Genomic DNA, 22,902 nt, shown 5'->3' with positions numbered 1-22,902 from the left:
CCCTCTCTCTCTCTCTCCCAACCTCCCAGCTAAATTAAAGGCCTATGAACAATAATGTCCCATCGGTATTATTCTTTGATCTGCCACCATACAATGTCTATATTTCGCATTTGCTGCCCATGGTATATGGTACTTTGTTTGAGAAAAACTATGACTTGCTTAACACGGCCTGAGTGAGATTTGCACATGTATGGACAGCCGGTTCAAGTATATATCGTGCTAATTAGAATCAGAATGATATGCCTGAATGACTGGATTTTTTCAGTTGTAGAAACTACCTCGAAATAAATTTTGTTCATGTTTTGCTAGTATATAAAATAAAAAATATATGCCATGTTTTATATGATGAAAAAGCAAGAATAAGATTTCATAAAAATAAACTGATTTTTCATTTTATTCTTACTTCTTGAACCAGATTGAATTGAATTGAATTAAACCCTCTTTTGACATGATGCCGCTAAAGCTTGCTCAAATGAACTTGCCCGACCTTACATCAGTTAATTAATTATGTAGGCCTACCGTGGATTCCATGCAACCACAATCATGTATGCTATCATACAGGTGTTATGCCGGGTATTCGTTCAGGAGTAATGTTGATAATGGAAATGCCCAAAAGCTGGTACTATTCAAACTTGGAAGTGCATTGTGGGCATACTATTCAACCAGAAGTGAACACACCTCAGCAGTTTTGTAATCAATATTAACGCCACGCGATGACGTCACGTTATCTTGGATCACGTGACTATACCCTGGTTGCGAGTAATTCTAATTTTCATCCGTGTGTGGGGTAGCAGTGTTCCGTGCATCTTCACTCTTCGTCTCTGCCTGCCAGGATCTAAGACGTATCGTCTCATCCGTGTCTTAATTTTCGCTCGTTCTTGGTGAGTAATTTACCTGTATTAAAGGGAAAAATCACGAAATATGCTCATTTCACCTCTTCAATGTCTGTCTGATGTATGGTGGTATTTTATACGGAGTTAATTTAGGTTACAAAGCAATGAAGAGTTTCGAACTTTGAAACGAATTTGTCGAGGTGTGAACTGCGCAATGTATCGATTTTCAAAGGGCTCCTCGGAATTTGTCGGAACAAATTTCATTTCAGAATAACTAGTCTGAGTAGGGATTTATTCGTTTACGACTTGTACAAAATGAAACATTACGATCGAGCTTAATTATCAATCCTAACTATACGCATTTTATTTCATGATTTAATGTATCATGTCATTTTGAGGGATAAAAACATTATCCAAAGCGCTCCAATGATGCATGTTTTTGGGACAATTGTTTCTAAACCATCTCAAGATGATCAATTTACATTTTACCAAGTGCTCGAAAGGAGCTGTAATTCAAGACTCCTCAAGATGTGAGTGTGTGTATGCAGACATGTTTAAATGCTACAGGCTAGGAATGCCGGACTAATTAACATATTCTGTCTCTGCGAAGGGTTGGGTATCTCTCTTCTCTACCATTGGCTGACTCGATAACATAAATTTTCTCTCTCGCCGACGACGTTCACCATCCAAATACGTATTGACTTTCAACAACAAGATTTCCTTTCAGCCAGCTTCCTTTCTAAAAATTCCTGCCCTTTCTGACATCATCACGCTTTATTTACGCCGAACATTTTTCTTGCCCTCACCCCCCCCCCCCCCCGATTAATAAAGAAGGTCATAATCTTTTTTTAAGTAGGTAAAATTATCATTTTTGTGCGACGAGGTGTCGCCTTCTATCTATTTAAAAAAAAAAATTACATCCATAAAAAAATAAAAAAAATCATTCTTCATCTTGTCTCTCTACATCTATAAAGATTTTACCCATTTGATGATCCCTTTATCTTCAAAAGTTAACATGGTACTGTTTTATTCATTATATATTTTTGTCTTTTAACTACGTTAAAACACTCAATTATAACTAATGAAACCGGATGAAAAACAGATACTTCAATTGCAGCCCGTATTGACACCGCTTGTCCATTCCAAACGAGATCATGATTATTTGCTTGCGCATCTTGTAGAAAAGCGGACACAAGTACTGTGCAAATGCAGAGAGTTTTTACGACTGCACAAATATCATTTTCAGTCGGGGTTTTCTTTTTCTCTTCTTTTTAAATCGACTTCGCATCTATTGATTGCTACTCCCCGTTTCCAGGTGACCGCGGGTCCTGTTCAATGGAAGGGGTTCGGGTGCATTGTTCAGTTCGTTGTAGCAACGCAGCCGCAGACCCCTCTGAGTGCTATAGAATGGGACACCACACCAAGATATATGAACCAATCAGTGCTTGGAAGTGGTGTTGATGCTAGTCTATAGCATCAAATAGAAATTCAAAAAAATGTGTCATTTTCTTATATAATGAGCTACACTCGTCGTGAACCGTAAACACGGTCTAGCATTTTTAACGCGGAAAAGGGCAAAAGCTTTTCTTACAAGGTTGATATCGGGGTTGATATATAGCATATATCAAGTCAGGCGGGTGTGGAGAGGTTATTGTAGAGAGTTATCTAAGTTCAGCTCCAAATAAGTTAACCCATTATTGTCTGAATTATTTGGAATGACATTCATTTCAACCCGAATAGCCACCAACCCTTAGTATTCTATTTTTAGATCCAACTCAGCCAGTTGGTATTATTAGATTTTCGGTTACAGGCTTGTTATATGACAGTTAATACTTTGTCTATGGACTAGTTTATATACATCAAAGATAATATACAGACTGGTGATATCGATTTGATATTTATGTGACCACGACCTCTTTTCTCTCTCTCTCTCTCTCTCTCTCTCTCTCTCCCTCCGTTCCCTAAATACCTCTATCTCCCTCTCTCTCTCCCCATTTTTTCCATTTTCTGCTTGTTTAACTATGTTCCTCCTCCGCCCTCTTTCCAACAGATTAGTAAGCACGTTAATTTTGAAGTCCTAAGATTAATTTTTCACAACTTCCAGACAGAAACACCCAGCCATAGCTACAACATCTGTGTTATATTGATAGACATTGAAGCAGGGGGGGGGGGGGGGGGCTCAATTGAAGTACGAACTGACGTGTGAAATTCCGATAGTCATGCATTCATTGAAACTATATATTTCAATATGTGTTTTCCTATGTAGTAGCAACAGTGTTACCGCTGTACTGAGTGCCATGGTAGTATAAAATGTTTACTTTTAACACTAATTACTAGACTCCCGTCAGTGTCACAGTCTTCTGAAGTTCAGGGAGGCATAACAAATCGGCAAGTGCTCTGAGCTCTGCATACACTCGCGTTGCCTGGAGATGGGAACATTGTTTGTATACGTTACCATAGTAACTGGCCACCGCTGCGGTGTAAACCAAAAGAGGTCACCCAGGTTCAGGTCAAATGTGAATGGAGCCTAAGGAGGTGTAACTCTCTCGACAATAGATTACTTCGGTATAAATGTACGAACCTCTTATGATTAAAGACATAATAAGAGGTGTAAAAACCAAGGGGCACATTCCCCTATCGGTAAAACATAGACAAAAGTATACAAAAAATAGAACGGAAAAGAAAGGTTAGAAGAAGACCGACCATAAACGCCTTCCTTGATGGGTTCTAACTTTGTTCTCGACTCACTTGCGCATGTCGAAGTTCATCGATCTAGGAAGATCTGTGGGCCCTGAAGTACTGGTGTTTGCTGCCCCATTGAAAGAGATGATGAATAGCGTCAGACAACAACAACATTAAAGATGTAAAATGTATCCACCAAAGAGCCCCATGCAATTTGGACTTTGAATATCTGATTGTCTCATTAAACATGAAATCAAATGATCTGATTTATTTCACTTTGGGACGACATACTTATCTTACTGAAGATAGCATAATGTTAATAACGTTCAAAGGGGTCACAAATGTATTTCTCTCGTCACCCATTCTTGATCCAATCTGTACCAAGTCTGCTCGTAAAAAGCCTGCATATAGTTTTGTAATGATGCATCCGCCATTGATAAGAATAAACTATCCTGTGCTGAAGCAGAACGTCGCTCGGAGGAGAGCGATGTTGATAGATTTCAGAGTAAAGAATTACGAGAACAGCATAATATATTGCAAAAGAAAACGATTTCACCGATGGAACGTATTATATCTCAAGCTATCTTGACCTCTTAATCAGATATTTAAAAGCTATAGAAAGATTTGAATGAATGACTGACTAACTGATTGATTGGTTGACCTATAGATCAATTACATTCATCAAGAAAACTAATACTCTAAAATCTATTAACCCGACAAACATAGGCCTATTACCTCTCGTGTGAGCAATCTTATAGAAGATGAATTAATACAAGACTTGCAGCTACGTACATGCCTCGTATCAAGTAATATCTTACATCATACATGTACATGGAGTTAGGGTGAACAATGTCTATACATGAGTGTTTAATTATTATAATTTTTATAGATAACATGGTAAATCAATAGAAGGGTTCACTAACAGTTTATGCATATTTTTTAAGCAAAGGTGACAACCTGGAAGCTTGCCAGAGGCTTGCCCGACAAAGCAACAAGTAATGTATGTAGATTGTATTCCAAATATTGCAGTTCATTCATTAATTAAAGTTTAATGGATAACTCGTCACTAGATCCTTAAAGGTACTATTTCTTTTGCAGCCAACCTCAAATTCTGTAGAACTTTGCAGGAATTATGAATATGTCATGTATGTCCTATCTGTGAAATTTAAACGTTAGCAGTGTCCTCATATTCAAATTATGCAAGGAAACCCGTTTACTTGCTAGACTTCACTGTCAGACACTATTGAATGACTGACTGGCTTTTTTTCTTCTTTGGTAATAACATACCTGAAAAGAGTTGTGAAGACTAAAGGGTACATGAGCATTTGTCTACATCAATACCCACTTCTTGTGATGGCCAAGATTAAACTGATTGAATCTTTGCGCAGCATAAAACGTATGACCATTCGGTACAATTGTCTGAAAATCAAGACTATTAATTTTGGGCTCTATAGCCCTAAAGTCGATTTGAAAACTAATAGTCATTATTTTCCCACTTAAGACATTTTCAAGCCCCACCTTTTTTAGGGAAGTTCTAAATAAGTATTATCTTTCAAATGCAGTTGGAATTTAACTTTTTCATTTTTTTGGCCTGCAAATGGGACATAGTACCTTTAAGAAGCACCCATAAATTGTAATATGTTAGTAAAACCGATGTTATTGGAATGAAATCAATAGACCGTTTTCGTAATGTAATCAAATTTAATGCTTGAATCTTTGTTAAATTTGATAACATTACGAAAATGGCCAAAACGATGGCGGGGAGTCCAACCAACCGTAGGGAAGAAAGGACACAAAGGCCCGAATTCACAAAGCAAGGTTTGAGCTCAAACCTCCTTTTGTTATTTACAAACCTGTTTGTAAATAACGAATAAATTCGACATTTTCTATTCATTGAAAATCAACCATACATGCAAATTGACCTTGCCTTGACATGACTATATAAGCTCTTTTCCATTCAAATTTTACTATGCCTTCCTAGTAAGCTACCACGCAATAATTCCTACCATGGGTTCACTAAACGTGCTTTTATAAATCCAATGGTCATTATACTATATCCTTATTCTTCTAAGGGCCAGCTCTTTCTTTTTATCTTTCTCCATACAATTTCCCCGATTTATACCTCTCTACACTTATTTACACCCAACTCCAATTTTCAAAATGTTCATTTATTTATTTTTATATAAATATGCAGGCAAGTATAGGATAAAGTGGCATGTATTTGACATCCTGAAAAAGCCTGACATCCTTGGAAAATCGTGAATGTAGTTAGTTGATATCAAGATTTAAATAACAGTCATGATCATATCACTTTTTAACCATTGAACATAATAGTTAATCAGGGTAAAACAAGATTTCTATTCAGTCAACTCTATTCAAGACTTGCTTTTTATGAGATAAAGTCTGTTTCTATACATTTGCCGCCATGCTCTCCGTGTAATGTTTTCTCGAAAAGAAACAGTCTGTTGCATAATTATGAGCTATGACATTTTTGCAATCTTTGGGCAAAATATTATGTCTGTTTTTCATTTTAAGATAGCTAGCGATCTGAGTCAGAACATTTGTCTATCACCACACATGGTAGTTCTAGAAACGTTGATACTCGATAGTACCTGGCATATTTCATTAGCTTTAAGACCACATAAATCCACAAATGAACTTTAAAGGTAAAGACCAGTATTGGCAACGCCCAATTTCAAAAAATGAAATGGAAGCTCTCATTACCAATCATGTGAAGATGTTTTGACTATACATGATGATAAAAAATTTGCCGGAACCGTCTACTAATTCATATATTTGGTAAATTTATTTCTCTCATGGTCTGGTGAGAGAGATAGGGTAGTCCCATAACATCTTCTGTGTATAGTGCTTGTAACTTACGAAGAATGAGCCAAATTTCTTATCATTTTGATGATTCCAGAACCTTGCAGATGCTAGATGCTAGATGATCAACCTTTTCTGATCGATTCCACAACGTTTCTTTCACAATGCAATCGCATGACCATTACTGGTCTTTACCTTTAAGTACCCAGCAACTATTTTTTTTTGTATGTACATGGCCATATGTCCTGGCCTATATTTTCCCGCAAAATCTCTCAGGAACCACGTCACTTGTATGTTGTGAATGATAATACATTCTTATTTTTAGAGTGATCTAATGTCAAGAGCGCATAGTCAAACAAGGAAGACAATACCAGAAAAATGAATCATGATATCATATCAAAACTAGGATGTGAGAGCCAGCCTGGACTATACCACGAGCACTCTGTCACGTAGACCTGATGACGGTCGAACAAAGTCTGGTTGAGGGGCGTGGCCTATATAACCGAGCTACCACAAAATATATAACCGCTTTAATAGTGTAATTTATTAGTTATTTATGAAATTAATATTGGTCTGGTGATGAATTGCACCGTCAATAATGAAGTGAAATGCAGTGGATCTAAATTACTGTACGTAAACATGCAATAAGCTCACAAATCACAGAGTAGAGGATAAATGGCTGAAGTAATGATTCGGTAATAAAAGTTAATTGGAGTATCACAGAAATGGCAACCTATAAACCTAACTCAAACCCTCGAGAAAATTATAAAAACGCCTCAAACGCGGCAGGTTAGGACTTAATTTTTGAGTTTCAATTTGATTTGTTACTGCAAGTTTTGTGGATGAACTGAAACCACAAAAAGCTATAGTGGTGTTTACTGATATCTGTTAAGGGCCCAATTTTATTCATTATAACCCCTTGACAATGTTACACCTACCATAAATGTTTTATTGCAAACATTAATGGCAAACTTAAATTAACCTCACTATCATACCACCTCTCAACATTACTATTCCCATGATTTATATTAACCTCTTCATCTGTTATATAGGTTCATTGTGTGATAAGTCCTCACAATTATTATTCTTTTAATTCATTGCATACCGAGACCGGATTAATCCTGTTTGAAACATCATGTGAAGGAGAATATTCTGAAGTCTAGGATGGATGAAAGTTCAATGAGTGGTACGTGCTTTGCGAGTATGATGCGATTGTAGGTCAACCTTTGCCGGGTTAACAAAGGACAGACGTATAATAAACCGATATATTAACTATTCACACCTACACCCCCCCCCCCCCCCCCTAAAATGGCAAGAGGAATTACCTTATAACCCTTCACGGTATTATCGTAAGAGGTAAGTAGGTTATTGAGAAGGGATGATCAACTATGAGGGGGCACCTGCATGCATGAGCGCGCTACTCTTCTCATAAGCCAAAATATCATACAATATTACAATAGTCTGATTTCAAACTGAATCCACTCTGAGTTTTTTTTATAGACACAATCGTGAGGATACTAGGTGACATAATCCACTTACGATTTTTTTTTTAACGGATAAGCCATTATCTCGATTTTAGATTGAATATGATTATGGGGATAGGCGACACGACAGACCGAAATTGCAGGAATCTTCGTTCTGCATTGAAAGATACAATAATGTGCTGATGGAGAACGAAGGAAGAACACACTGTTTTGTCTAAAATGCTTAATTTTAGCACACGAACTAGTCTGCAAATGGTGGAGAACGTATCGTCAGACCAAGGTGGGAATAATTATTGTACAGCTCCACGTTCGACAAAGTGAATGATATTACATGTATTTAGAACGTAAAATGGATTATCTTTTTACGTCGCCCCCCCCCCCTCCCCACCCCTCTCTCTCTTCTTCTCTCTCCCCTCTCTCTCTCTCTCTCTCTCCCCCTCTCTCCCCCCTCTCTCCCTCTCTCTCCCTCTCTCTTCTTCTTCTTCCTCTCTGTCGTGCACTCTCTTTGACCATTCGATGGGAGGGGGATGTGTGCCCTGTGCCCCTTATAGCTAGGCCACTGTTCATGGTTGTATGTTAATATATACACAGTATTCGTTTCACACCGGAAGAAGGAAGCCATGTAATGTATTTCAGATCAGATGTGCCTATTTGTTCACGTATAACCAATGCATCTAATATATCAACCTCTTCTTGGCAAACTCTGATTGGCTGCTGTTATCACGTGATCAGAATATACTAGACTTCCAATTAAATAGCAATCATACTTCAGGGCATCTCTCTGATATCAGTGCAAGGTGTCTGTGTCAGTTTCGACAACATATACCTAACATTATGAGGTTAAAAAGAAAAAGCATGCGAAATTCAGAAACGACTGGGGAAAAGGCGATTTTACTCGAGATTCAAATCCTCAGCTTTTTCTTTAGCTGCATGTGTCTACGGGAACAGTAATTGAAATAAGGGACCGTCTTCTATCCAAATAAATTATCAACCTTCTAGCCGGTTAAAGAAATTATTTGAGTCTCTTTTTGTTCTGCTGAAAAACCACGTGACCGTGCATAATGCATCCATGCTACAGCTTTTTAATATTTGTATCATATAAAGATCTTTCTATATCATTTTTCACACAATTAACCTCCTTTTTCATCGACGAATATAACTATTTGAAAAGTTATATAGAAATAATCAAGCTATATGCTCCGTGTGATCTTTTTTGTATACAATACCTGTGTATACAAGAGCTTTTCAGTTTTTTAAATGACAAACCATTTTCTTTAAATATGTCAAAGACAGGAACAAAAAACAAACAAAATAGTCGGAATCTTGACAGATTAATTAATACATCAAGCTACGCGGAAATTGGTAACCGAGACAAATTGAAGACTTTTATTTTTGTTTTAAACCTTCATAATTATCTCCTGTCGATAAATTTGTTCCCACCCCTCCTCTGTCATACTAAACATTCATGTTACGCTCCTATAGACTCATTTTAATACGGGCAAAGCTCGACAAAGGCAATTTCGTGAAATGTTAATTAAACTTGAATTATCATTGTCATGAATGCATAGACAAGGTAAAACATAACTGCATGAAGAAACGTTGTTTGAACAATCGTCATGTTGGAGACTTTGACAACGTGTCAAGAGTTATCGTTCAACATTTATTCTCTGAGTCATCAAGCAAATAGTAAAAGCTGTACTTTTTCTCTCACAGAAAATAATTAGCAAAAGTTGACTATAGTTTTCCACGTTGCAGTTATGACCTACAGTCAGGAAAGTTAGTATATTTTTAAAAATCATATAATATAGATAACAGTTTTTCAAAATGTATTTTTATTCAATATTCGGATTTCCTTTCAAGAATGTTATGACCGAAGATAAAAAAAATGTCTCTTTTGCAGGCAAAATAATGTGCTCAAGTGAAATACAACAGATGGCGTCACAGATGCTCATTATTTTTAGTCCGATCCTAATCAATATTACTACTATTGTCAAATTGTACTGTTATAGTACCGGGGATACATGTTTTCGTTTAACAACACATATTAATATACTTATAACGTAACACTGTACGCTTTAAACTATGAGGATTATTCACCACAGAGCAAAATATATTCGCACGCACAGAACAACCTAATACCACTGTCTTCTTTCTAGACGTGAGATCTTTATGAACGTGGATGATTTAAAAAAAAAGATTATTGCGAGATGTTGCCGTGGTTTCAAGAGCGATGTCATGACAACAGCGAGCTCCTTGGCATTACTCTCTTGTATTCAAATATTTGCATTGGAATCGTTGATGTTGAAACCTGTTCCTTGCATGTTAAACTTGAAGTCTTTCAAGCACAATAACTTTGAAAACGCTTATTTTGTTCCTTTAAGACATTGAATTCGCACATTACTTGCGCCTATCAGATCACTCAAGTGAATTCATTTTAAAATCCTTAGCTGGAAACTCAAATAGTACTACATAACTTAATGAATATTTCATTCAGAAGAGAATGACATACTATAATACTAATGCTTCTCAGAGTAGATGTGTATAATACCATTGGTATATATTTATTGACCGGTAGAGCAAGGGAGCTTTAATTGCATACATCATTCATTGTCACTCACGAGCCATGCCTTACCATTACATAACGAGAAACCACTTTAGTATAGTTTGATTCATGAAACACAGGCTGCAAATCTAGAAACTAGCAGAACATATCAAGCCCTAGCTGTGTAGTTTACTACATGTATTTGACTTGTTTATCTTATGTCGTTTTGACCCTTGTCTAGTAATGATAATAATAATTCTATCCGTATGGAATTTTGTCGGGAGTGGAGGGCGGGGGCAATCCGGGCAAAAACATGAAGATATTCACTACCCAAGCCCAATATTGCATACATTATTGAAATTAGTAGACTTATGGAATGAATATGAGAGGCGCGAGGATTGAGAGGTATAGCGAGGGGCGGGTTGTTGTGTCTACACAAAGCATGGGGTGCAGCCATATATATACTTTATAAGTGTTAGTAGTATATATCTCTATGGGTGCAGCTTATAGATGGTATCCATTATTGTGAAATTCATTGAATGTATATATAGGCAAAACAAATTAGGTGACTTGTTGGCGCCGGTTTTCCTGCTCTAATGATTCGTTATGGTCGATCCTCGGTGGCGTGTTAATGATTGAGGCGTTCTCACATTCCTCCTATCAATTCATTCCATCAACAGATCTGCCATGATTTATATTCTTTACACCGGATTCTGATTGTATCACGATGCATGCAGTGCATCAGAGCAGGACCTATTAATAATAATAATAATAATAATAATAATATAATAATATAATAATAATAATAATAATAATAATAATAATAATAATAATGTTTTATTTGCCCAGGTTAGCCACTTCAGTTATGAACATTCATCGTTTTCATTGTGATTGTCCCCGTCAATGTTTTCTCAATAACATTCCGTACATGTTTCTTCACTTTGATCTCATGATGGTCACCGCCAAAATGCCGGGACAGAATCATAATAGTGATTTTACACAATGTTAATCTACATGCGCAGAAGATAATAAACCGATGTGCAGTTCTGGTTTATAATCGGAAATTGTTGTTCCGTGTACTGTATTTTATTTTGAAAAAAATGTTGATACTACCAGATAGAGGTTATATTTGGATTAGTTGTAATTTAAAATCACGTTTCCCCCAATTTCCACATAATATTCCAGATTTACAACGCACAGGGCTTATAAAGATCATGGCCCTCTAATTGTTATAAGTTCATGGGTGTGTGCGAAAGTGTGCAATCAGTAATAATACATTTCATATCACCAAAATCTTCTGCTTTCAACTCTGCTGCTCCCCATTGGGGATGTTTTTTAATTTAAGACACTCTTACAGAGCACACCGACCTAACAAAACCCAAGAGAGGGAAACTGCTCCTTTGTCAATGACTGAAAATGCTTATGCAGTCGTTATTGTTAAAACAGCTGAATGTTCTCATTAAGATGCACATAATCAGAAGGCGGAGACTACCATTGAATCAAAGAAAAAATCACGTTGAATGTCCATCCGTAATAGATCCATGATCAGAGCCATCTATACAAGTTGGCCAACTCTGTGTATAGATGGCTCTGCATGCATCACCCTCTATCGGTCACGTCCAACTCTGCTCAAAGTTGTATGATTCACTTTGCTTGTCTTTTGATCGATTCCTTCAATTTGGGTTTCGAACCTGGAATTTTCCCGTTCCCTTGCCATAGACCAATGCAACACGTAATGGCCAAAAAGTGGATATTTCTTGTTTTTGTTATTTTTTTTTTTAGTTCCAAGTCCCAATTCCTGACCACATCCTAATAGAGCCCCCTATATATTTCCATGTCTGTGGAGCACCAGGAGTGTCATGGCGGACAGAAATTAGCTCTATATAAAAATGAAAAAACTATAATTATTGCTGTAACCCCAAAAGAAAATTTAGCTAAAACTTGGCAGAACATAATTGAGTAACCCTGAGTTGACCTCACAGTTAATCTGTCAATTTTATGTTATATTAGCAATAAATTACTTAAGTAGACATCCTCTTTTGGTAGCTCTTTCGTCGAATGCATTGATCCTTGCTTTTGATCTTTATCAGTGATTTGGTATAATCTTTAGGAGAGGATGTGGGAATGATTCGGTGATGGTGTGTTGAGTAGTGACACAACATCCGTGGGATAAAACGTGTCGAGTGATGTGACTTTATTGTTTTACCTGTGACATTCAAAGTTCAGTCAGTATTTTTTCCCTATTTTTCTGCCATAAAGGAGTTGCAGTGACTATTACCTCATCACTGATGATATAGAGGGTTTAATCACTCAGTCAGTCATTTTCTTCAAGAGCATCTAGTAGGATTATCGGCTTTCAACGAGTTATTTTTCAGCAACACTTGAATTTCGATAAAAGTCTTGAATTTTGACTGAAATTCTATTGGTGGCTAATGATTGGGAAGTAATTGTATTTAAGGTGCTTTCTGAAGCATGTGACGTTTGGTATAGATGAAAAAAAATTAGAAATTGGCCATAATTTTAATTTTAAATTCAATAAAGGTTATTTTTGCTATTTAATATTTTTTATTTGTCCCTTGGCAAGTGCCCCACCCCTCTTTCCGTCTGTTTGTCTGTGTATATATCTATCTCTCTTCCCTCTCTCTTTTTCTCTCTTTCATAAACATTCGCCTTATTCTCCCCTCCTCCTTTCCGTTCTCCTCGAACTTAATTCGTCCTCCTCTGCCTCTCCGTTTTGCCACTCTCCCCTCTCGCTCCACCCCTCTCTTCTCTCCACCCCTTTCTTCTCTCTTCTTAATTGATGACAGATAAACCATCACATTTGCAATGATCCTTTCAGGGTTTAGTTATTTAGACTCTAGATTTCCTTAAAGGAAGAAGGAAGCTCGGATGTTTTGAGAAAACACAATTAGAAAAAAAAAAAAAAAACCTTCGGGATAATACGTTTAGCGTTTCGTTTACCAAGTCTTGTCTTCAAACAGAAAGAAATTATAATCTTCCAAAGTGGGGGGGGCACCAACAAAAAAGGGCACTTTCTGGAAAAAAAGGGCACCTACAGTGGGAAATCTCAAAGCGAAAATATACAATTTTTTAGACATTGGTATATACCCCTACATTGTGATTACATTATAAGGGATGATTTCAATATTTGTTTCTCTTCATACATCATACAAGATATCGCTTAAGCATCATACTTTACAGTTGGGTGTGATGTCTGAATATGCATTTACGAGCGAGCGAAGCGAGCGAGAAATTTTTAAAGATCTGTGAGGTCGCAGTGTGAAAAATTACATCTTATAGAGAGGAAAAAGCCATCGTGATGGGGTTATAAGCACATTCTCATAACGGAAGACTGAAAAGACCTTTGATAAGTAACATAATTATATCATCTTTAAATGCGAGCGAGCGCAGCGAGCGAACTTTGGGGGAAATTGCTCTTAGTCGCTTTAAATAAGGGCACGTTTAATGATTACATGAAAAGGGGACAATTATCGAAAGGGATAAGACACTTATTAGAAAAGAAAAGGAACACGTGTCAAAGTACAAAGGATAATTATAAGGTGAAATGAGGCATTTTTTTTCACCTGAAAAGAGGCACTCACCAGTGATGAAAAAGAGGTGTTTACGAAAATGGGAAATAGGCATTTGTTGACGGAAAAGGGACCCATCAGATTTTGATAGGGGCATTATAAGAGGTGAAAAGGGAATAGGTCCCTTATTAGAAAGGAAAAGGGCACGTATCATTATTAAAGGGGAATTATCAGAGTTGAAAGGGGCACTGACCTGATATGAAAGGGGCACTTATGAAAATGTAAAAGGGGCACTTATGATAAAGGAAAATGTGCATTTGGTGAATGAAAAGGGGGCACTGTTCAGATTTTTAAAAGGGCAGTTATGAGAAGGGGAAGGAGCACTTCTTTTTAATGGGGGCACTTATCATAAGGAAAAGGGACACTTATTAGAAAGGGAAAGGGTAGTTGTGGGAAGGGGAAGGAGCACTCTTTTTTAATGGAGGCACTTATCATAAGGAAAAGGGGCACTTATTCGAAATAAGAGGGGCACATGTTAAAATGAAAGGTGTGCTCATCCGAGTTTAAAAAGGGGTAGTTATTAAAAGGAGAAGGGCACTTTTTACAAAGGAAAAAGGGGAAGTTGTCAAATTAAAAGGAGCCTCACCTCTCAGTTTTGAATAAGGCAATAATCAGAGGTGAAGGGGGCACTTCTCGTACCTGAAAAGAGTCACTTACTAGAGATTAAAAAGGGCACTTATTCAAGATAATTTCAAGATTGATGAGAATGGAAAATGGACACTTATTGCAAGGAAAATGGAACATGTCGAAGGAAAAGGGCACGTGTAAAAAAATAAAAAGGGCACTCGTCAGAGGTGAAAATGGGGAAAGGGGCACTTTTACTAAGTAATAGGGGCACTTGTCAAAGTAAAAGGGGCACCTTTCCTATGTAAAAGGGGCACTTCTTACAAAATAAAAGGGCACTTTTCCTATCTAAAGGGGCACTTTTGGGGTATCTGAAAAAGTGGGGCACTGTGCCCCCCCCCCCTGCCCCCCGGGAGGCCGCCTCTGTATTCATACGTAGTCGTACGGTTTGTGGGCCCAATAGTGGTTATAACCAATGCAGGTAGCTGGATTATGTAAGCATCGTATATAGATAAATCAATACTATATTATACTCAGAGGGATGTGGGTTTTAGTTGTAGGTACCAATCTAGTACCGGGCTCACCAAGGGAGAAGGCAACCACCATGTGCCCCTGTTGAAACCATTATCCTAGGTATTACAAGAAAAACATGAACCCCCTATCAATTCCCAACAAAAGGCACCTCATTACCAGTCACATGTTTTCGTCTTCTTTTTCTTTTTTTTTATCAGAAATTTGTCTGAATTAAACACCCCTTTTATCAAAACATTAATCCGCCCTCCCTGGAATCACCCCAACTTTAATTCAAAATAGTCTAACAATCCCGCTGAGTCGCTGACTATACGCTTTATGTCCGATATCATTTAAACTTTCACAAGTCTGCTTTCCTGATTTATCTTTCTAATGAGTAATCTGCTATTAAGGTTGGAAATTTCCTTTACAAATAAAACTGAGGATGTGATGCATTGTCGATATAAAAACGATCGAAATCATTTTGCTATAGATTTAGTAGATTATTTTCTAATTTTTATTTTGCTTATAATACAATATAAGACTAATAAGGAAAGCAATGCACACTTTCTTTTAAATAGTTGTACAGTAGATATTTAAAATCGTGTAATAGGTCTACTAGTGTTCTCAGAAGATTGATTACTGGACGAAATGAAGTTAGATGGAAGTGAATATGGAAGTAAATAGGAGGTGAATAACATGCCATTTCAAAATGAGCACGAAACTGAAAGACAAATTAAGCAGCTATCCATGGTAGAAATACACGTACGCCATGATGACACTTCAGTCCGTATAGGTTGACTCTAATCAAGTTTGAAGATAGGTTAAATTACAATGAGGTTTTTCACGTTTCTCCAAATTAATCAGACATAAACAAAAATTTAATGTCGGATATGGTTTTGGTGTAATACCAGTAATAGCATTTTGTAAAGTTAGATGTAGAAATTCCTGAGAATTCATGGAATAATTAGGCCATGTTATGTACGTAAGGCGTGCATGTGTTTGTAAACAACTGCGGTGAATTAATGTCAGGATGTGCCTTTTATGTGGAATGAGAGACACAGAAATTGACCGAAAGTTTCATCGATTACAGACTTGAGAAGTATAAATTGCGATATCCAACGATGACTTGATTAATTCAACAAAGATCTGCGTTACGATCATACCAGAGTAGAATAATTCATATCACTGATCCGTCGACAAGGTGACAAAATCTCTCGGTTGATTATCTACTTTTCTTTCTTCATTTTGAATGGGAAGGCACCCATGTTACCCTTGTCGCAGTACGGTCCATCTCGATTTCAAAGAAAACCCTAAAATAAAAAAGAAATATCTTATTTATTTAAGCTTATGTAGTAGGCCTATACTTGCTTAATATATGCTTAAACATGTCTTTTATCCATTTCATTCATTCACAAAAAAGAAAGAAAAACTCATGACAACTGAAAGATGATAGTAATACCAAAAGAAGCAAGAGCTTTTTCAATTCTAGAAGACGATATATAGAAGCATTATGTCATTCGGCACACATTGTATGTAATCGCTTTTTTCTGTGTTTTTTTTTCCTTCTCATGCAGGACTTCAAGAAAAACATCCCGTGTCACCATGGCTAACCTGAATAAGCAGAAATATGATACCGATGAGGATTTTCCCATCGCGGAAGGTAACCAAACCTTCATGGCTAAGAACCTCACCAAGGAGATGTACAGAAAGTTGAGGGATGTTCACACCCCCAGTGGATTCACAATCGACCTCTGCATCCAGAATGGCGTTGATAACCCAGGTAAATTAAGAGTAATGTAAAAGATCTCTAACTTAGTTAATGCTGATTTGTATAAATATAATCAGGATAACACTGATCACTTAGAAAGTAAGTTTTCACATCAAAGTCTTGATTTCGATCCATATTGCTATTGGATATTTCACTTTACTTCATTGTCATTGGTAATCGTTATTTGTCCACTTCTTTTAGATTTCACTCTGGGAATCCTGGCCGGAGACGAAGAGACCTACACGACTTTTTCTGATCTCCTGGATCCTTGCATTTCCGACTACCACAATGGATTCTCCAAGGATCGTAAGTTATATTAAACTAGTCTTAACTTCATTGCACAGGTATCATATTCATAATTGTAAACTTGTCCTTTATTTTTACAGTCGAAACCCTTTGGTAACGTACATGCCTTTAACGATGCAGACTTTGTTTAAAAAAGTATGAATGATATACTTTTTATCATTTTGTTATTGATTTCTCAAAATTCTAAAATATCACAGAAATCTCCACTTACATCATCATTATCATCATTACCATCATCAACATCACCATTACCATTATCAACATCACGTTCACCATCATCATCATCACCACCACCATCACCATCATCACCATGACCATGACCATCACCGTCATCACCACCATCACTATCATCATCACCACCACCACCACCACCACCTACCTAATTATTTTATCATCTTCTTTAGGGATCCATAACTATGATTATATATTTCTTCTCTCTCAGAGGACCACGTGACTGACATGGACGTGAGCAAGATCAAAGATGACATCTTGGACGAGAATACGTCGTCAGTTCCAGGATCCGTACTGGTCGCAATCTCAAGGGGTTCTGTCTCAGCCCTTTCATCTGCCGTGCTGAGAGGAGAAAGGTGGAGTCCCTTGTATCTTCTGGTAAGTCTACCAGCTTCATTTCAACGAACTCACCTTTTCAGATGATTACATAATACATTAATTGTTTAAACGATTTTGTGGTTTTTACCATTATGTGCTTGCTTGAGTGAAATTATGCTTCTTCCCCCCCCCCCCCCTGTTCAATCAGACTAGTCACAGTAAAGTTGATCTACATTAAGTGTCGAGGTTGGGCAGACATGGGACTCCACTCAATTCAAAAGTCGTTGTTTTAAAGACGCACATGTAGCCATGTTACCCAGTAAAAATCCGGATATATAGGAAATTAATTGATGATTCATTATAATTTCTTTCAGTTTTTCCTTTTAGGTTGGAATATCAAACAATGAAATCAAATCTATTTATTAACTACACTGGAGACATTTATCATCATTTTTTTTTAAATTCACTTATTAATGTTTGCAGCCTTGGCCTCACTTGACGGAGAGCTGAAGGGCACCTACTACAAACTACCTACTATGTCTGAAGCCGACAAGAAACAGCTCATTGATGACCATTTCCTCTTTGAGAAACCAATTTCCCGCCATTTCACATCAGGTGGTATGGCACGTGACTTCCCCGACGGTCGTGGAATATGGTTAGTAAAGCGACGGGGTGGGGGGGGGGGGGGGTGCAACCAGCATCTTTCTGTTTGTCAGATATTTTTTGTTAGAATTGTGCCCCCTTTTTTTACAGGCAGTGCAGAGATAGTGAAAGAAGATTAAAGGAAAATAACAGTAAGGATAGTAGAATCAAACAGAAGTAGGCCATATTCTGTAGCAGAAAAGCATATTAATTGCTCTTATTCTTATTTATGACATTTCTAGAGGCCTTTCAGGACCAAAAATTGCTAGGAAGGTAATTTTAGACCCAAAATGTGTGAACTTAGATCAAATCCGATCATACCAATTCAGCTCCAGTTTAACAAAACTAAGGTGACCGTTAATTCAATAATTTAATAATAACAAAACACGGGCCGGCTGGTTGTACGTATTATAACTAACACGAAAATCCAACATTGGCATTGGCTATAGTAAAACGTATAAGGCGCTTCTCTTTTTTTCAAGGGCTGGTTCAAAATTATCGTATATTTTGGGGTCCCCACAAATATTAGAAATGGTTAATATCTTTATGGCTATTTCAGCCGTCTCTGAACCGATTTTGAACAAAAGAGATGATTTTGTCATCTAAATTGTATGCTCTTTCAAATTTGGCATTCAGTTTTTCATTTTCTCACAACAGCATTATTTTGTGTAGTGCCCTCTTTACCAAAATGTAACTGTCCCTTTAAATTCCAAAATTGTAATCTCACATCATATAGATGTGTGGGCCGTGGGGCAATAAGTGAAAAAACTTTTCTCAATCATTATCAACTACATTTGAAGTTTGTACAATGACATAATGTGTAACGCCCATGACATATACATGATAGATACATTGATATAATAATTGTAGGCAAGCAATGTGATTATATAAATTCAAAATTCAAATTTTTTTTAAAATCTATTAATTTAGCTTCTTATGTTTTATATATGTAAAAAATAAAATGTCATTTAAAAACATATTCCGCGACATTTATTTAAAGGAATATTATGTAGGGCAAATGTTGAATAGTATCACCTCTGGAAAAAAATGTTGATTATTATTTTTTTTTTTTTTTTAAGTATAATTAATTTTGTGATATAAGTATAATTCATGTGTTTTTCTTTGTAATCAATATAATTTTGTGTTTCTTATGTACGTATTATTCAATCAATAAATGATGGGGGAAAAAAGAAAAATATGATAGATAAATGCAGGCCATCAGAATGGAGCAATATATTGGCTGTACCTAAACTATAATGAGCTTCAAGCTCGGGATACGGTTGCAGAGGGGTAGATATTTTTTTTGCACCCTTAATTTTATTGAGATATCTGTGTTTTTTTAATCCAGGCACAACGAGAAGAAGAACTTCCTTGTGTGGGTTGGTGAAGAAGATCATACCCGTATCATCTCAATGGAGATGGGAGGTAACATGAAGAGAGTCTTCACACGATGGGCCAACGGTCTCGATCAGGTCAGTCAGCTAACAAGTGATACTGGTTTACTATTATGATTACTAATACTACTACTTCTACTGATACTACTTCTACTAATAATACTACTACTACTACTACTACTACTACTACTTCTACTACTATGAATACTATACTGATACTACTGATAATGATAATTCTAATATTATCAACGATAATATGATATTGAAAATAATATTATTAATGATTATAATAACTATAAAATAATAATAATAATAATGATAATAATGATGAAAAAATTACATTTTCAAGCCATAATGGCATACAAAATAATGATTAATACAGAATCTCTTTCGAGAATTACTATATCAGATTTTTTAGGGCAATATTTGTCAAATCATGGGAGATATATCTCTTCCCACCCCCCCCCCCCCTCTTCTCCCCGAACGGGCAAATTTAAAAAAAGAAATATATCTTGATGCGCCAACAGGGACGGATCCAGGGGAGGGGGCACAGGGGGCAGGTGCCCCCCCCCCCACCAGCCCCCCCAAAAAATAAATATATATATATTAGTGCGCACTACCCCCCCCCCCCCCCCCCCTCCCCCCCCCCCCCCCCCCCCCCCGCTTATTCAGCGGCTGGCTGAGTCGTTGCGATGTCCTCTTATCCCCCCCCCCCCCCCGGGAAGAAATTCCTGGATCCGCCCCTGGCCTATCATGGTCCACATCAGATCAAGGCATTGTCCTAAGTGATTCTTCAGGTTTATTCAGGTTTATGTGATTACCTTATGGCATGCCAGGTACACTTAAAACAAATTGCATCGTGGATGACGAAGTCTTTTTCTTCTTCATATCAACAGGTGGAGAAACACATAAAGAAAAATGGTTCTGAGTTCATGGCGAGCAAGCATCTTGGCTTCATCCTGACCTGTCCTAGCAACCTGGGTACCGGTGTCCGCTGCAGTGTGCACGTCAAGATTCCCAAGCTAGCTGCCATTGATAAAGAAGCCAAGCTCAAGGAGATCTGCAAGAAACTCAGGCTCCAGGAGCGTGGAACATGTAAGTCAAAAGAGAGGGTGGACAGATGGTTGCCAGCGGCGGATCCAGGATTATTTGGCTGGGGGGAGGAGGGGGAGCAGCTGGGGTTATAGTTCTAGGATTGTGTGACACTCAATCAAAAATAGGAAGGTCACTTTTTCTGTTTTGGTTACAATATTCTCTGCCATCGGTACCCCCTGGATTCATCACTGGTTTCTTAAGAAGTATAACCCTCATTACCAGGTCCCTTGGAAAGGACCTAAAGCCGTCGGTCCTCTGGTTGTTTACTAACACGCATTTATGCTTTCTCAGCAGTCATGTAAAATAATCACCACTACTACGATGACTAAGATAACACATCTTTCATTTTCTCTTTCATTTTTTCACACTGTAGCCTCTTATCAATTATTATGCTAGAATCCGAAAAATCTTCGTCATGGCATTGACGATTTCGCATCTTAGGCCTATGCAATGTGACTTAAAGAACAGAATTAGCACTTTGGGGGCCATCTGTGTCCCCAATCATCCATACGCATGCAAGACCCAGGATTGTTAGAAAGTATAAACTTTCTAACAATCCTTGGTGCCCTCTGTAGGAGGAGGCCCATCAACTTGATGAAAATCAATACATCGATTATCATAGTTAATGATTAAAGCCTTTTCATATGCAACAAGACACCAATACTCAACTTACCTTTCCTACTTTTGTTTTCAATCTCAGCTGGAGAGTTGACCGATGCTGTTGGAGGCGTGTACGATGTCTCTAACCTTGATCGTCTCGGATCATCCGAAGTCGAACAAGTCAACCGCGTCATCGACGGTGTCAACCTCATCATCCAGATGGAGAAGCGACTTGAGAAGGGCGAATCCATCGACGATCTCATTCCAGCATAGATTCTTAACCGACTAACATCCCCAAGCTATTCAGCCAAACTTGCAAACACCTTTGCATTAGATTTGAATAGCCTAACGATATAGATAGGATATCAATTTGATTCAGTCATTGAAAACATAGGAGTATATTTCTATATACTATATAGCAAAATGATTTCAGCTTTGTCAATTTCAAAGCAATTGCATAAATATTTATTCCAGAACTTTGTTATTTCTCACTCTGTTGTGAAGTAGCTTACCAATACCACGAAAACCAGTAAGGCAATGAGATCATGATGCGTGTTTTGTTTCATTTTGGTAATGGGTCAAACTTTAGCACATTAATGTATAGCACGTAAATAAAATCAATCAAGACTAGGACATCCTGCGCAGGGAAGACGAACATGCCAGGCAGGCAGGCTACTGTAAAATGTTCTAATAAAAGTCTTAAAGGTTTCAAGAGAATTAAGAACCAGCCTTTCAATCAAGGAATGTATCTGATTGGAAACATGGGATTCGACGCTTGATGTCGGTGTTTATCTTAATTCACTTTCAACTCGGTTTCACATTTCTTCGTCATTAATTTCATAACATCAAATGAACCTTGTAGATAGTGGGGTTCCTCCCATTGAAGCCTCTTTGGAAACAGGGTTCTTTGCTAGTATATTAATTGTTGGAACTGTGGAGCAAGTGTGTTTGCTGTTTTGTTTTGGTAGATTGTAGATCACTCCTTTGTTTCTTTTGATTTAATATTGCATATAAGTTTAAAGGTGAACACAAAATATTTCATTTCGGTTTAATGAAGAGAAATAGATTTTCCGAAAAAACTTGATAACTCCTCAAATGTCGCTATAGCTTGAAAAGTTAACGTAGATAACGAAGTTATTGATATGATTATTTTGCACAAAGTGCAAAGTAAAGATATTTATATTACACCAAATCTTATATACATCTTTCACCAAATCTTAAACTAATAGTGACTTATATTCCAGTCTCATTATAGTTTTCCTTGTGGATATTGTGAAATAAAAAATATATTAATAGTTACTGTGAAACAAATTCATACTACATTTGTCTTGTATTTCGAGATTTATTGGGATATAGTGAAAGAGGTGAGAGAAAGATGGGCAGATAAATGATGAAATGGAGGGGGAGAAAGAACAATCTAAAAGGGGGCAAAGAAGATAAGAAAGAACGGTGGAAATTTAGAAGAAAAAACAGAGAGAGGAGGAAGAGAGGGTGAGAGATTGAGGGAGAGACTGAGA

General features: G+C 37.2%; 1 protein-coding gene across 1 annotated transcript; it reads left to right on the top strand.

The window, feature by feature from the left end:
* Nucleotides 1-757: 757 nt before the first annotated feature.
* LOC762696 (arginine kinase) lies at nt 758-22,696 on the top strand. Its single transcript, XM_001198416.4, is given in 9 exon segments — nt 758-881; nt 16,606-16,811; nt 17,001-17,105; nt 17,548-17,601; nt 17,604-17,714; nt 18,138-18,309; nt 19,645-19,768; nt 20,587-20,785; nt 21,486-22,696. Coding segments are annotated over 8 exon segments (1,116 nt in total). The 5' UTR covers nt 758-881; nt 16,606-16,633; the 3' UTR covers nt 21,659-22,696.
* The last annotated feature ends 206 nt before the right edge of the window (nt 22,697-22,902 follow it).

Source organism: Strongylocentrotus purpuratus, unplaced genomic scaffold (genome assembly GCF_000002235.5).
Source record: "Strongylocentrotus purpuratus isolate Spur 01 unplaced genomic scaffold, Spur_5.0 spur5_scaffold_5, whole genome shotgun sequence".
NCBI lineage: Eukaryota > Metazoa > Echinodermata > Echinoidea > Camarodonta > Strongylocentrotidae > Strongylocentrotus > Strongylocentrotus purpuratus.
Note: the sequence above shows the minus strand (reverse complement) of the source record. Positions and strands in the feature narration are given on the sequence as shown.